A 13,852-nucleotide genomic window follows, 5' to 3' on the forward strand; every position below is an offset into this window, starting at 1 on the left:
GATTTTAATGGGTCTACATGTGTCCGTGTCTCCGGAACATAGCGAACACATGGACGTGTGAAAGAGGCCTTAAGGGGGCTCTACACGCTACGATATCGTTAATGTTTTGTCGTCGGGGTCAAGTTGTTAGTGACGCACATCCGGCGTCATTAACGATATCGCAGCATGTGACACTGACCAGCGACCTTAAGCGACATCAAAAATGGTGAAAATAGTTCACCATGGAGAGGTCGTCCCAAACTCAAAAATCGGTAAGGGTTGTTTATCCAGGTGGTTCATCGCTCATGCGGCAGCACACATCGCTGCGTGTGACACCGCAGGAGCGAGGAACATCTCCTTACCTGCCGCCGGCCACAATGCGGAAGGAAGGAGGTGGGCGGGATGTTACGTCCTGCTCATCTCCGCCCCTCAGCTTTGATTGGCCGGCCGCTTAGTGACGTTGCGGTGACGTCGCTGTGATGCCGAACGTCCCTCCACCTTGAAGGAGGGATTGTTCGGCAGTCACAGCGACGACGACGACCAGGTAAGTATGTGTGACGCCGCCGTAGCGATAACGTTCGCTACGGCAGCGATCACAAACAATCGCATGCGCGACGGGGGCGGGTACTTACACACTCGCTATCGCTACAAAATGCTAGCGATATCACAACCGTGTAAAGCCCCCTTTAGTCTCCTTTAGTACCATTGATGAGGTGTGAGTCCAAGGACCCTTAAATAGGCCAAGGCAGTTCACCACATTGAAACATGGCAGGCTATATACAAAGCATGACAAGGAGCAGAGCCCAAACCAGGAATAGGAGCAAAACATTCAGCCTCCTGTCATCTCAGACGTGGCAATACCAGTTATGGTTTTTTTTTTTCATTTTATTTATTTTTATATAATAATAACATTAAAGCAAGGATTCTACATTCTGTTTGCCTTTATGATTATAACTGGTGATGAGTGAGGACACCTGAGAAACAGCGTTTTAAGTGCCTTAACTAGTTGACACCCAGAAAAAAACATAGCATTGTGATACGTGTTACTCCATAGGTGGTGATTTTGTCCTTTTCGGCTTTGTGTGGCTTATTGGACACTTACAGATTGTCACGAACCCAAAACTCACTTTGATGTACTGAATTTAGTCTAATGCCATTGTTGGTGCAGTATTTCTACCACTAATTTAAAGGGAACCAATCACCAGGATTTTCGTATATAACCTAACGCTAGTGCTATACTGGCACTATCAGGCTGATTCTATACATACCTGTAGTGGTCAGCTCGGATGTTTAGGTTTTGAGATCCAAGAAAGTAAAGTTTATAAAATCATCAGCTTCTTGAGTGACAGCAGCTGAGGAGCAGGTAATATCTGGGGGATATTCATAGTTATCCCCTCCCCCTGTTAGAATTAGGATAAATATTATACAAACAATTTAACTTTTCACTAGGAAGGATCTGTGTGAGGTCATAGCCATGTGACCAGAAGGGGTGGTGCCTCAGCCAACAAAGCTGATACCGGGAAGCAATATTTTTCTGTTGGCTGAGGCCCCGCCCCTTCTGGTCACATGGGTATGACCTCACCACAGTTTCTGCTAGGTCGATTGTATCATACTTATGCTAATTCTAACAGGGGGAGGGGATATGTATGTATGCCCCCCAGATCTTATCTGATCCTCAGCTGCTGTCACTCAAGAAGCTGATGATTTTATAAAACTTTACTTTCTTGGATTTCACAAACTAAACATCCGAGCTGACCACTACAGGTATGTATAGACTCAGCCTGATAGTGCCAATATAGCACTGGCTTTAGGGTACATTTGAAAATCCTAGTGATTGGTTCCCTTTAACGTTTCTTTTGCCTTTAAACTACATACGAGTTAGTTACAGCACGTTATCTAATGTAAATGTGAATACATAACACATCCTGCCTATTCTGATATGAAATGTATCCAGCTGCGTTGCGATTTCGACACATATTTGTATATATTTGTAATACAAAACAAAATGAGATCATAGTATAAACTCCTAGGAACAATTCTCTCCCCCCTTCCTTTGTCGTATAATACATGAGGATACAAATATTTGAAAAGCCAAATGAGGAACATGGAAAATGCGTCCAGAATATTGATGAGTGATGCATCCTATGTTTTACATTGATGTCGTACGATTATTTATTCTGTTTTGATTAATATCGTTGCGGGCTAAATATGTTGTTTGCGGACACTGTTTTTTTTTTTCAAAAGTCAAGAATGATAGAATATCTGAAAGCTGCCACAAAGCAATTATTAATGGTGTTATCAGCCAGAGAGCTGCAATGGAGACCAGTTTTTTCCTAATAGAACCTTTTAATTTATTTTTGAAGATTAACATAATATAAAAGTAAAGCAGCCCCCCAAAAAACAGTAACTACTCCTTAGTTCCCAGAAAGTCCATTTTTGTCCTTATATTAGGACTAAATTATAGAAAGGACAAATGGACAAATGTGTCATCAAATTATGGTCCCTTATGGTCCAATTCTCTCAAGTCTTCCCCAGCAGCAAGACAGGGGCCATTCTTATGGTGCCATACATATTAGATAATCAACAAATAAGATTAATATCAGAAGAAGTTGTCAATGATTATGTAATGTGTATGGCCTACATACTTTATCCCATAGTAGTCAATAGTCCTAAATTTGCTTGGTCTGTTCCAATTATTCAGATTCAGTGCAAGCACATTTTAGGATATCCTAGACTTATGTACCGTAAGTCCTACCCAATAACAGACTGTCCTGTGTGGGTCAGGGCATTCCCAGGAGGACCAAGGTTTTCCTAGGCAGGACTAGATGTATGACTTAAACATTCTTTTATCCCGACACTAATCTTGAAATGAATGTTATTCCTGTATCATATGATACTGATACTGTGGAGGGGTCACACAATCTTTTCAACTGGTGCCTATGTCCCAATGTGACTGCAGGATAGTGAGGGACAGGGGGTTCCTATGCCATCCCTCAAACTAAGGGACCCTAGACAAACCATTACTTCAGAGTTACTCCTAATGGTTGAGATGCCTGAATTCCGTACCTGGCTATTTTCTTGATCAGATCTAATCTGTTATTCTCCAGATTAAGACAGACAGGGGGAAACCAAAACTCAGACACACTGCAAACTCATAGGAAGAAACAGTAAAAGACTAAAGGCCCCGTTACATGCAACGCCGTATCTTACGATATATCGCCGGGGTCACGGGTTCTGTGACGCACATCCGGCATCGTTAGCAACGTCGTTGCGTGTGACAGCAAGGAGCGACTGTTAACAATGGAAAATACTCACCTTATCGTCCATCGTTGACATGTCGTTCCTTTTCAAAAAATCGTTGATTGTTAAGCACGCAAGTTGTTCGTCGTTCCCAAGGCAGCACACATCGCTACGTGTGACACCTCGGGAACGACGAACTGCAGCTTACCTGCGGCCGCCGGTATTGCGGAAGGAAGGAAATGGGTGGGATGTTACGTCCCGCTCATCTCCGCCCCTCTGCGTCAATTAGGCGGCCGCTTATTGATGCTGCTGTGACGCCGCACGAACCACCCCCTTAGAAAGGAGGCGGTTCACCAACAACAGCGATGTTGCTAGGCAGGTAAGTCCGTGTGACGGCTCCAAACGGTTTTGTGCGCCACGGGCAGCGGTTTGCCCGTGACGCACAAACGACAGGAGCGGGTGCTTCCACCAGCAATATCGCTAGCGATATCGCTGCGTGTAACACCCCCTTAAGTAGAAAAGCAAGAGCAGAAAGGTTACAACAAAAAGACAACAAGGATTAACACCACAACCGCTCAGAGCAATAATGCACTACAACTACAACTTCAGTTCTTTTAAACTATTTTTTATCTCTACTGGCTAATACAGTACAAAGATATATTTTACCTACAACCACCAGTAAGTCTAGATCACAACACCTCACCAGACCAGTATAGGTAAACTATAGCTGGTATTAATGAAATAGTCCAGCCAGCATATATAGGAGGGGAACAAACATGACTGGCTCCCCAACAACATGTGATCAAATAGACTAAAGGGCGCTTTACACGCTACAATATATCTTACGATGTGTCGGCGGGGTCACGTCGTAAGTGACGCACATCCGGCATCGTAAGTTACATTGTAGCATGTAACAGCTACGTGCGATTGCGATTGAACGGTAAAACGTTCATCGCATGCACGTAGTTCAATTCTTAAAAATTGAACGTCAGGTTGTTCATCGTACCCGGGGTAGCACACATCGCTGTGTGTGACACCCCGGGAACGATGAACAGCAGCTTACCTGCGTCCCGCGGCTCCCGCCGGCTATGCGGAAGGAAGAAGGTGGGCGGGATGTTTACGTACCATACGATGAGGGCGGGTACAATCGCATACGATATCATATGCTGGATCGTATGGTGTAAAGCAGGCTTAGCAAGCAGCCAAGCAGAGATTAACTCTTGCTAGCCTGCTTAAGCCTGTGGGTCAACACCTGTGGCTCCCTAGGCTGATCACAGACCTCAGAGACGTTAGCAGGCAGAGTGCCAGAATCTGTAGTTTCTACAGATCCTGACGCTGCCATGACAGTTGGCCATGTCTGCAAAAATCTCCTAGTGACAGCCTGCACCTATAACATTTCTTACTTGTTACTTGCGGACTTTTTTTTCATACATTCCTCCTCTACTCTGAATACTAATAGGTTATTTGACTTTCTTTGAAATTCCACTCTAGATTGTGTGCATGTTTGAGAAAAAGAAATTAGATTGGAAGCTCCATTGTCACAGGAATTGATGAGTTTAGTAATAATCTCTGTACAGCGCTGCAGAATATGTGTGTGCTATGTAAACTGACAATTTATAATTCTGGGTGTTATAATATTTAAACATAATGTAATGAACATGAGTATTAAATATTGGATCGATATGAGGAAAGGTGTTTCAAGCATCAAAGACAGTTTCAAAACACCAACCATGGCATACAACCTGTCTCCTCCATATATCTGTGACCTAGTCTCCTGGTACCTACCTGCACGCAACTTCCGATCTTCACAATATCTCCTTCTCTCCTGCCCTCTTATCTCCTCTTCCCACAATCACATACAATATTTTTCCACTGCCTCACCCATACTATGGAACATTCTACCCCAACAAATGAGACTCTCGCCTACTGTGGAAACCTTCAAAAAGAACGTGAAGACCATCGTCTTTCGACAAGCCTCCAACCTGCAGTAACCCCCAGTCCTCTATAGCATCGCATGACCTGCTCTTCCTTCACCACGAGCAGTTCTGGGTGCATATTTCTAATCCCTGCCTAACTGTCCCAATATCTAGTAGCATAGATAAAAGTATCTTTACAAAAAGTATTTCTAAAGATCCTTATGATATGCTAAAGAGCGTAGGGATTAGTCGCAAGGGTGTTAATTCCCCCGACTACTTTGCCCTCTTAACATGTTAGCACGCCAACTGGGAAGTGTTAACATGCTATTCAATGCCCAGCATAATCGGCGGTGACGCGCGTACCTGTGTACATTGTCACCGTCTCAGTCACTGGGTTCAGGGTCAGAGCGCATGATAAGAATTTCCGAAACATCAGGACATGCGCACTAGACCTCTCTGAAGCTGGGACACCTACACCCAGCTTCATAGTGGACAAGACAAAAAGTGTCGGGACTTCTGATCATGCGCACTGACCCTAACTCAGCGTATATGCCTGTGACAACGGACACTGGTATGTGTGTCACCACCGATGACGCTGAGCAATGGACATTGAACAGCAGGTTTGCATGCCCCTGTGGGCGTGCTAAAATGCTGAGGGCGAACTAGTCGGGGGAACTAACGCCCTTGCCACTAGTCCCTGCGCTCATTAGCATATCATAAAGGATCTTTAGAGATACTTTTTCTAAAGAAGTCTTTATGTATGTTACTATAACCTGGAACGGTTAGGCAGGGATTAGGAATATACACCCAGAACTGCTCGTGGTTCTAGGTGCATATTGGACCTGACAGGTTCCCTTTACTACATCTACAGTATCCGTGCATTCATAATACACAATATGATGTTTCACTATAAAATCACATCTCGCATCTCTTTTAGGGCATGTATTTTCGTAATATAACATCTAGAGGCTCAGTTGTCTGTGTTTTTCTGATGCTGGGGAACATTATTGAAATTTCTGTATGGAAAATGTCCCAGGGCTGTGTCACATCATTGATTAGATGTCGGCGTTCTCACAATGATGATCTACTAATCCATCCTCATCATTAGGGCTTGTATGAGCTGCTGTTTGGAGCTAAACAGTCTATCTTTTGTCTTAGGTGAAGATGCAATGACAGGTGACACTGACAAATACCTTGGACCACAAGATCTCAAAGAGCTTGGGGACGATTCTCTGCCCCAAGAAGGATACATGGTCTTCAGCCTAGGAGCCAGATCGGCTAGGTAAGTCCCAGTACGCTAATATTGTATATCATGATAAACCATTGACTTGCATTTTTCCATCTATTTTCAGTTTGAACACCTACGTCATAGTCACAAAACCTGTATACTGTATAATGCCTAAAAAGCTAATATGTGTGCACATTGCTTGGGTACATTAATAAATATAGTTAGAATAAACCCAGTGCAGGATATAAATATATATATGCCAATCACTGCACCATGTTTGTGGGATTTAAAATGATGAAAAGCCATATAATGAAATATATTTTATTTTTTATTTTTGTCTTGGCTTCCATAAACACATGCATGCGGAATCATGTACCATAAACCTGGAGCATTGATCCCATAACAAGTAATCTGCTGGCATGTATTAGAATATGCTCATATGGACTTATTATTAAATGTTGACCACAGAAGTCCATATCAAAATATGTCATGAGGACATTGGGACTTCCACAGTTCTTGGATCATCACCTCACTAGAAGATCAGCTGCACATTACGATTTATCACATTGTGTGAGTGCCCAAATCCTTTACATTGTATCACTTCTATACGGCACACAACAGCCCGGTGGTAGGAAAGGGAAATTTGCCTGTGAAATCTTAGCAAACTAAATCAAATGAGACTCAACAAAATGTAATAGTCACCTGAAGCCCCATACTATAGGTGCAGCATGGTCAAGATTAAATTTTCCATGTGCCATTTATATTAATGGTTCTTTTTTATATGGAAGAAGAGCCATAGGGTCACTCTTTGGGTATGTTCACACTACTCTTTTTTTCAGGTGGGTTTTAAACACGTCCATTCTGAATCTGCCTGAAAAAGTGTTAACCAAAACCTCAAAAGAATTAACAAATGCATTTCTATGGAAATAAAAAATACTTGTTCATGTGATTTTGAACTTCTTTTAACAGTTTTAGGTTTTCAAAGACACCAAGAGGTTAAAAAAAAGTGAGCTGACCATTCTTCAGGCATAGTCTGCTTGGAAGATGCTCCAACACAACACTGGAATGATTCGGGCAGCAGCTCTCTCATACAATGCAAGTCAATGGAAAAAAATAATCACTCCTGGGCATCTTTTAGAACATGTTTTCAATGCTTTTGCTTGAAAAAAACACTAGCAGTAATTTCACTGCTGAATTGGGTAACAAAACAGTAAAAACAAAAACCAAAATGGTTAAAAAAAATGCTCAAAAAGCCACATTCAGTTTAACAGAATGAAATGACCAAATGATGCTTAAAGGGAATTTGTCATCAGGTTTTTGCTACCTCATCTGAGAGCAGCATGATGCTGGCACAGAGACTCTGAATCCAAGGATGTATCACTCAAATTACTGGCTGCAGCCATTCTGATATAATCAGAGGTTTTAGATTTAGTAAAGTAGAATAGCTGAGAGCTGTCCCCTCCCATACCAGGGTCTCATTAGAGATTATACATTGACAGTGAGGTGTCAATCATAGAAGGGGGCATGTCGGACAATATGACACAAGCCAGCTAGTCATAGCAATGATAATCACCAAGTGATAAAGTTTTTAGGTTAAGTAAACAACACCATGGAGTCTGATAAGAAAGGCATGGTTGATTTTTTGTTAAGCCCTACAGCATGCTGTCCTCAGATTAAATAGCAGATTTTTGCTACCTCATCTGAGAGCAGCATGATGCCGGTAAAGAGACTTTGAATCCAACCATGTATCACTTAGATTACAGGCTGCAGCCATTCTGATATAATCAGAGGTTTTAGATTTAGCAAAGTAGAATAGCTGAGAGCTGTCCCCTCCCATAGCAGGGTCTCTTTAGAGATTATACATTGAAAGTGAGGTGTCAATCACAGAAGGGGGCGTGTCGGACAATATGACACAAGCCAGCTAGTCACAGCAATGATAATCACCAAGTGATAAAGTCTTTAGTTTAAGTAAACAACAGCATGGAGTCTGATAAGAAAAGCATGGTTGAGCTTTTTTTTTTTAACCCCCACAGCATGCTGTCCTCAGATTACATAGCAAAAACCTGCTGACAGGTTCCTTTAAAAAAAGATTTACAAATGCCAGAGAAAAAGAGAATTGCCGGAAGTGTCTTCTGAAAAGCAAATGTATTTTTCCACCTGAAAAAGACATCCTGTGCACATACCTTTAGGCAACATGGCTCAGATGTAATTATTAGTCAGTATAACCTCGTGGTATGCAAACCAGCAATAACCACTATCCTACCTACAAAAAGAAATAAAAATGTTTCTGTTTATCTGATACAAAAAGTGGTATCAACAAAGCTTAAAGTAGTTGTCCAAGAATACACAACACACTCTTACTTAGGAGATACTGCCATACTTGTGACGTGGTACCTTTCTAATGTTGTTCTTCAGCTTTATTTCAGTATATTCCCTTTAGACGGATCCACTATATTAATAGGCACGCTAACTATTTCTTTCCTGGCATTTCTGAACAGAGCGAACACTCATCAATTTATCAGGATATTACACTTTCCATGTGGAGTTGGGGCCTGGTAAACCTCTGCTGTCTGAGATATCTGTACTCTGGAGATCTGCGATAATCGCAGACATAGCCATACATTCTCTATGAAGATTACTCAAAGCTCAAAACAAAACCCGGCTCTGTGTTAGTGGAGGAGATTATTGCCAGTGATTCGGATTACGGTGGTATGTTTGCTGATGGGCCAATGTTTAAGCCAATAATGCCGCCTTTGAGAAGTTAAAATCCTACAGACGTTTCCCTTGAAAACGAAAAATTTCATCTGGTATTATATGTTTTCCTACAAGTATCCAGTTCATAGCACAGTTTAGAAAAATTGCACAAGTAGGAAAAAAAGTTTGATCATTTTAGGAGCTCAACTCGATATATTTTTTGATATTAGTGAAATTTTATGAAAACTGCCAAAAAATGCAATCACATCTCAGAAGCTATACATTCTCCCAAGTCTCCCTCAAAAGATGATGTCAGGGGGAGAAGGATCACGTCTGAGAATTTCAGCTGCCATTCCATTGTCTAATGATTCAAGCAGCGGTTCTCTTAGAGCAAACACAGGAATGATTCAGGCATCGTCTCTCTCATAACGAACACAGTAATGATTCGGGCAGCGGCTCTCATAGTGCACACAGTAATGATTCGGGCAGCGGCTCTCATAGTGCACACAGTAATTATTCGGGCAGCGGCTCTCTCCTAGTGAACACAGGAATGATTCAGGCATCGGCTCTCTCATAATGAACACAGTAATGATTCGGGCAGCGGCTCTCATAGTGCACACAGGAATGATTCGGGCAGCGGCTCTCTCCTAGTGAACACAGGAATGATTCAGGCATCGGCTCTCATAACGAACACAGTAATGATTCGGGCAGCGGCTCTCATAGTGCACACAGGAATGATTCGGGCAGCGGCTCTCTCCTAGTGAACACAGGAATGATTCAGGCATCGGCTCTCTCATAACGAACACAGTAATGATTCGGGCAGCGGCTCTCATAGTGCACACAGTAATGATTCGGGCAGCGGCTCTCTCCTAGTGAACACAGGAATGATTCAGGCATCGGCTCTCTCATAACAAACACAGTAGTGATTCAGGCAGCGGCTCTCATAGTGCACACAGGAATGATTCAGGCACCGGCTCTTTCACAGTGAACACAAGAGTGATTTGGATAGCGCCTCTTTCATAGCAAACACAGGAATGATTCAAGCAGCGGCTCTCTCATTGCGAACACAGGAATGATTCAAGCAGCGGCTCTCATAGCAAGCAAACACAGGAATGATTCCACGTGCGACTTACTCATAGTGAACACAGGAATGATTCAGGTAGTGGCTCTCATAGTGAACACAGAAATGATTCAGGCACCGGCTCTCTCTTAGCAAACACAGGAATGATTCGCCAGCGTCTCTTTCATAACGAACACAAGACAGATGCGAGCAGCGGCTCTCATAGCAACACAAGAATGATTCCACCAGTTGCTTACTCACAATGAACACAGTAATGATTTGGCCAACGGCTCTCTCATAGCAAACACAGGAATGATTCGGGCAGCGGCCCTTTGGTAGTGAACACAGGAATGATTCGGGCAGCACATTTCACATAGCGACACAAAAATTATTCGGACAGCGGCTCTCTCATAGAGAACACAATAATGATTTTGCCAGTGTCTGTCTCATAGCAAACACAGGAAAGACTTGGGCAGCGGCTGTTTCATAGTGAACACAGGAATGACTCAGGCAGTGGCTCTCTCACAGCGAACAAAGAAATGATTCCACCAGTGGCTGTCTAATAATGAACACAGGAATGATTGGCAGCGACTCTCTCATAGCGAACACAGGAAGGATTCCCCCAGTGGCTGTCTCATAATGAACACAGGAATGATTCGACCATTGACTCTCTCATAGCGAACACAGAAATGATTAGGCCATCGACTCTCTCATAGCGAACACAGGAATGATTTGGCCATCGGCTCGCTCATAGGGAACAAAGAAATGATTCGGCCATCGGCTCGCTCATAACGAACAAAGGAATGATTCGGCCGGTTGTTGTCTCATAACGAACACAGGAATATTCGGGCAGCGGCTCTCTCATAGTGAACACAGGAATAATTCGGGCAAGTTGGGAAACATAGCTGTTGGGTAAACAATTGTTAGGTCTGACCGCTATACAATATGCCCTGGGGCATTGATACCTTTTATACATCCCATTAGATTGTATATTTAGGGGTCTACATAAATGATCACCTAGCCTAATCACTGGATGTGTGGTAATTATTACATCTATGTGGGACCCAATACCGGGATGCCAACTGATTGCCAGAAGGCATGTGCCCTGCCGCTCCATTGTAAGTCTATGGCAATGAGGACAGTCCGCTGCACCTTGTGCAGTGTATTCATATCTAATCGCTCCCTTTTGCAAGTACCTTTTCCCATTGAATACTTGTAGGCACAATCATTCTCTGCCAATAGGTAGTACCCAGGATATCACACGCCATTCATCTTATCATCAGTGTGAGACTATCCTACATCTAAGGCATTGTCTCATTGCTTAGAAAATGCTTTTATTCATCAAAATTTTAAATTCTTTTATATATCAATTCATAATTTTCATGTTATACACATAATATCCTTTCTAAATATCTGTGAGTAGCTAAGATTATTCTACTCTTGGTATATCTACAGATATATTTGTGTATAACATGTACAGAGAAGTCAGCGATCCAACTGCTTATTCATTTATACTTTCTACATTTGCTGCGTCTGATTTTATTTTACTTTTTTTCCTTGTTCAATATTTATTTCTTTAAACTAGTCCTAAAATCAGGTAAGAAGGCATGTAATCCATCGTTTCAGAGTGCTGCTTTAACTTCGCTCATTGTCATTCATATCAGTCATTATTGTGCTGTGGCAATTCTTTTTTTTTTTATTATTATTTTTAGATTTGGAAAGTTTTGTTTTTTTATGGGTTGTTTTTTTGTTTTTGATTTTTACATTTTTCTCCTTGCTGGATGGAAGTGCCTTTCATTCATCACAATAGGTTTAAAGCAGCCTTTCCTGTTTAGCAATGCTTTGACTCTTTTGGAAAATCAGTGCAAATGTAAAGATTTAAAAGTGGGTAAAGGCCATTTTATGGATACTTTGTTTTAGAGGACTATTCCTGTATCTGAGTTATTTCAGCCTGTCATTATATTAAGAACCACTGATTTAGTCATAATTTCACAGTTACAAAATCAAGGGTTGCAAAAAAGGCTACTTTAGCCCGTTTAATGTCCTCTACATACAGAGGAAAACAATGAAACACTTCTTGCCCATTTAATATCCTCTGGATACAGGGGGAAAAATGAAACACTTCAAGACCATTTACTATCCTCTACATACAGGGGAAACAAATGAAACACTTCCTGCCCATTTAATATCCTCTACATACAGGGGAAACAAATTATACACTTCCTGCCTATTTAGTATCCTTTACATAGAGGGGAAACAAATTAAACACTTCTTGCCCATTTAATATTCTCTACATATAGGGGAAACAAATTTAACACTTCCTGCCCATTTAATATCCTCTACATATAGGGGAAAGAAATTAAACACTATCATCCCAATTAAAGTCCTCTATATACAGAGGAAACAAATTAAACATGTCCTGCCCATATAATGTCCTCTAAATACAGGGGAAAGAAATTAAAGAAATTAAACACTTTCAGCCCAAAAAATGTCCTCTACATACAGAGGAAACAAATTGAACACTTCCTGCCAATTTAATATCCTCTACATAAAGGGGAAAGAAATTAAACACTTCCTGCCCATTTAATATCCTCTACATACAGGGGAAACAATTGATATACTTCCTACCCGATTAATGTCCTCTACATGCGGAGAAACAAATTAAACACTTCCAGCCTGTTTAATGCCTCCTACGTACAAGGGAAACAAATGAAACACTTACAGCCCATTTAATATCCTCAACATACAGGGGGAAAAAATGAAATATTTCCACACCATTTAATATCCTGTACATACAGGGGAAAAATGAAACACTTCCAGCCTGTTTAATATCCTGTACATACAGGGGATACACATAAAACACTTCCAGTCCATTTAATGTGCCCTGCATACAGGGGAAAAAATGAAACACTTCTAGCATTTCCATAGATGTGCAGACTGTGAAAGTCGACTTTCACGCAGTGGTACTTTGGTCAGTATTTTACCACTAGTGAAACCTATAGAGAAAACTATAATGAAAAGATTTGTACCTTTTATGTTATTTGGCCTACTCCTAGTTTTGAGCAATATACTCCTGTATCAGAGTGGTCTTATAATGCCGTTCATCAACTTCTTCTTAAAACAAATTATATCACAATATAGCCCAATTAAATGGAATTTTGAAAGGGTTGTTTGGCATTGAAAAAAATAATCTTTTAGCCATGGCTTGCTATAAAAGAACAAATAGAGGCATACTTGCCCCCCCTGATACTCCTATGGATGCTACACAGAGAGTTAATCATCTAAAGATAGAAGTCAAACGAGAGCCCGCCATCTGGACATGACACATTAGGAAAAATTGCTCAGTAGGCTGTTATTTCATATATACATTAGGAATCTCAATAAGCTTATTCCAGTTTGTATACATTTTTAACCTCCAAAGCTTACGGGTGATGGTCACTATTTGGCAAGGGGTGACTGTATATATCTTGAACTTTTCATGATGTGTCTGTTACACTAATGCCAAAAGCTTGCAACACCAATGGATTCCTTGGACCTGTGCATTTATCACTTTTTTCTTCCCACATTTGAAGAATACACATTTTGTAGATGCATTACACAGACATGACTGCATTCACTGGTATGTACAAAATATGGAGCCGATAGATGTGAAACCCAAGTAAGGCTGCTTTCACACATCCGGTTTTTGCTGTCGGGCACAATCCGGTGTAAAAACTGATGCAACGGATCAGGCGA

The 13,852-nt window shown here is 41.5% G+C and overlaps 1 protein-coding gene across 30 annotated transcripts in view; it reads left to right on the plus strand.

The window, feature by feature from the left end:
* The window catches only part of ANK3 (ankyrin 3), a 1,059,766-nt gene that overhangs the window by 912,701 nt on the left and 133,213 nt on the right, over positions 1 to 13,852 (plus strand). For 15 of the 30 annotated variants that reach the window (XM_075348673.1, XM_075348677.1, XM_075348666.1 and 12 more), the window contains 2 exons: positions 6,294 to 6,417; positions 11,703 to 11,714. In XM_075348673.1, coding sequence (XP_075204788.1) covers positions 6,294 to 6,417; positions 11,703 to 11,714 — 136 coding nt within the window. The remainder of the gene's footprint in view (positions 1 to 6,293; positions 6,418 to 11,702; positions 11,715 to 13,852) is intronic. The other 15 variants (XM_075348664.1, XM_075348667.1, XM_075348670.1 and 12 more) reach the window with 1 other exon arrangement.

This window comes from Anomaloglossus baeobatrachus, chromosome 5 (genome assembly GCF_048569485.1).
Source record: "Anomaloglossus baeobatrachus isolate aAnoBae1 chromosome 5, aAnoBae1.hap1, whole genome shotgun sequence".
Lineage (NCBI taxonomy): Eukaryota > Metazoa > Chordata > Amphibia > Anura > Aromobatidae > Anomaloglossus > Anomaloglossus baeobatrachus.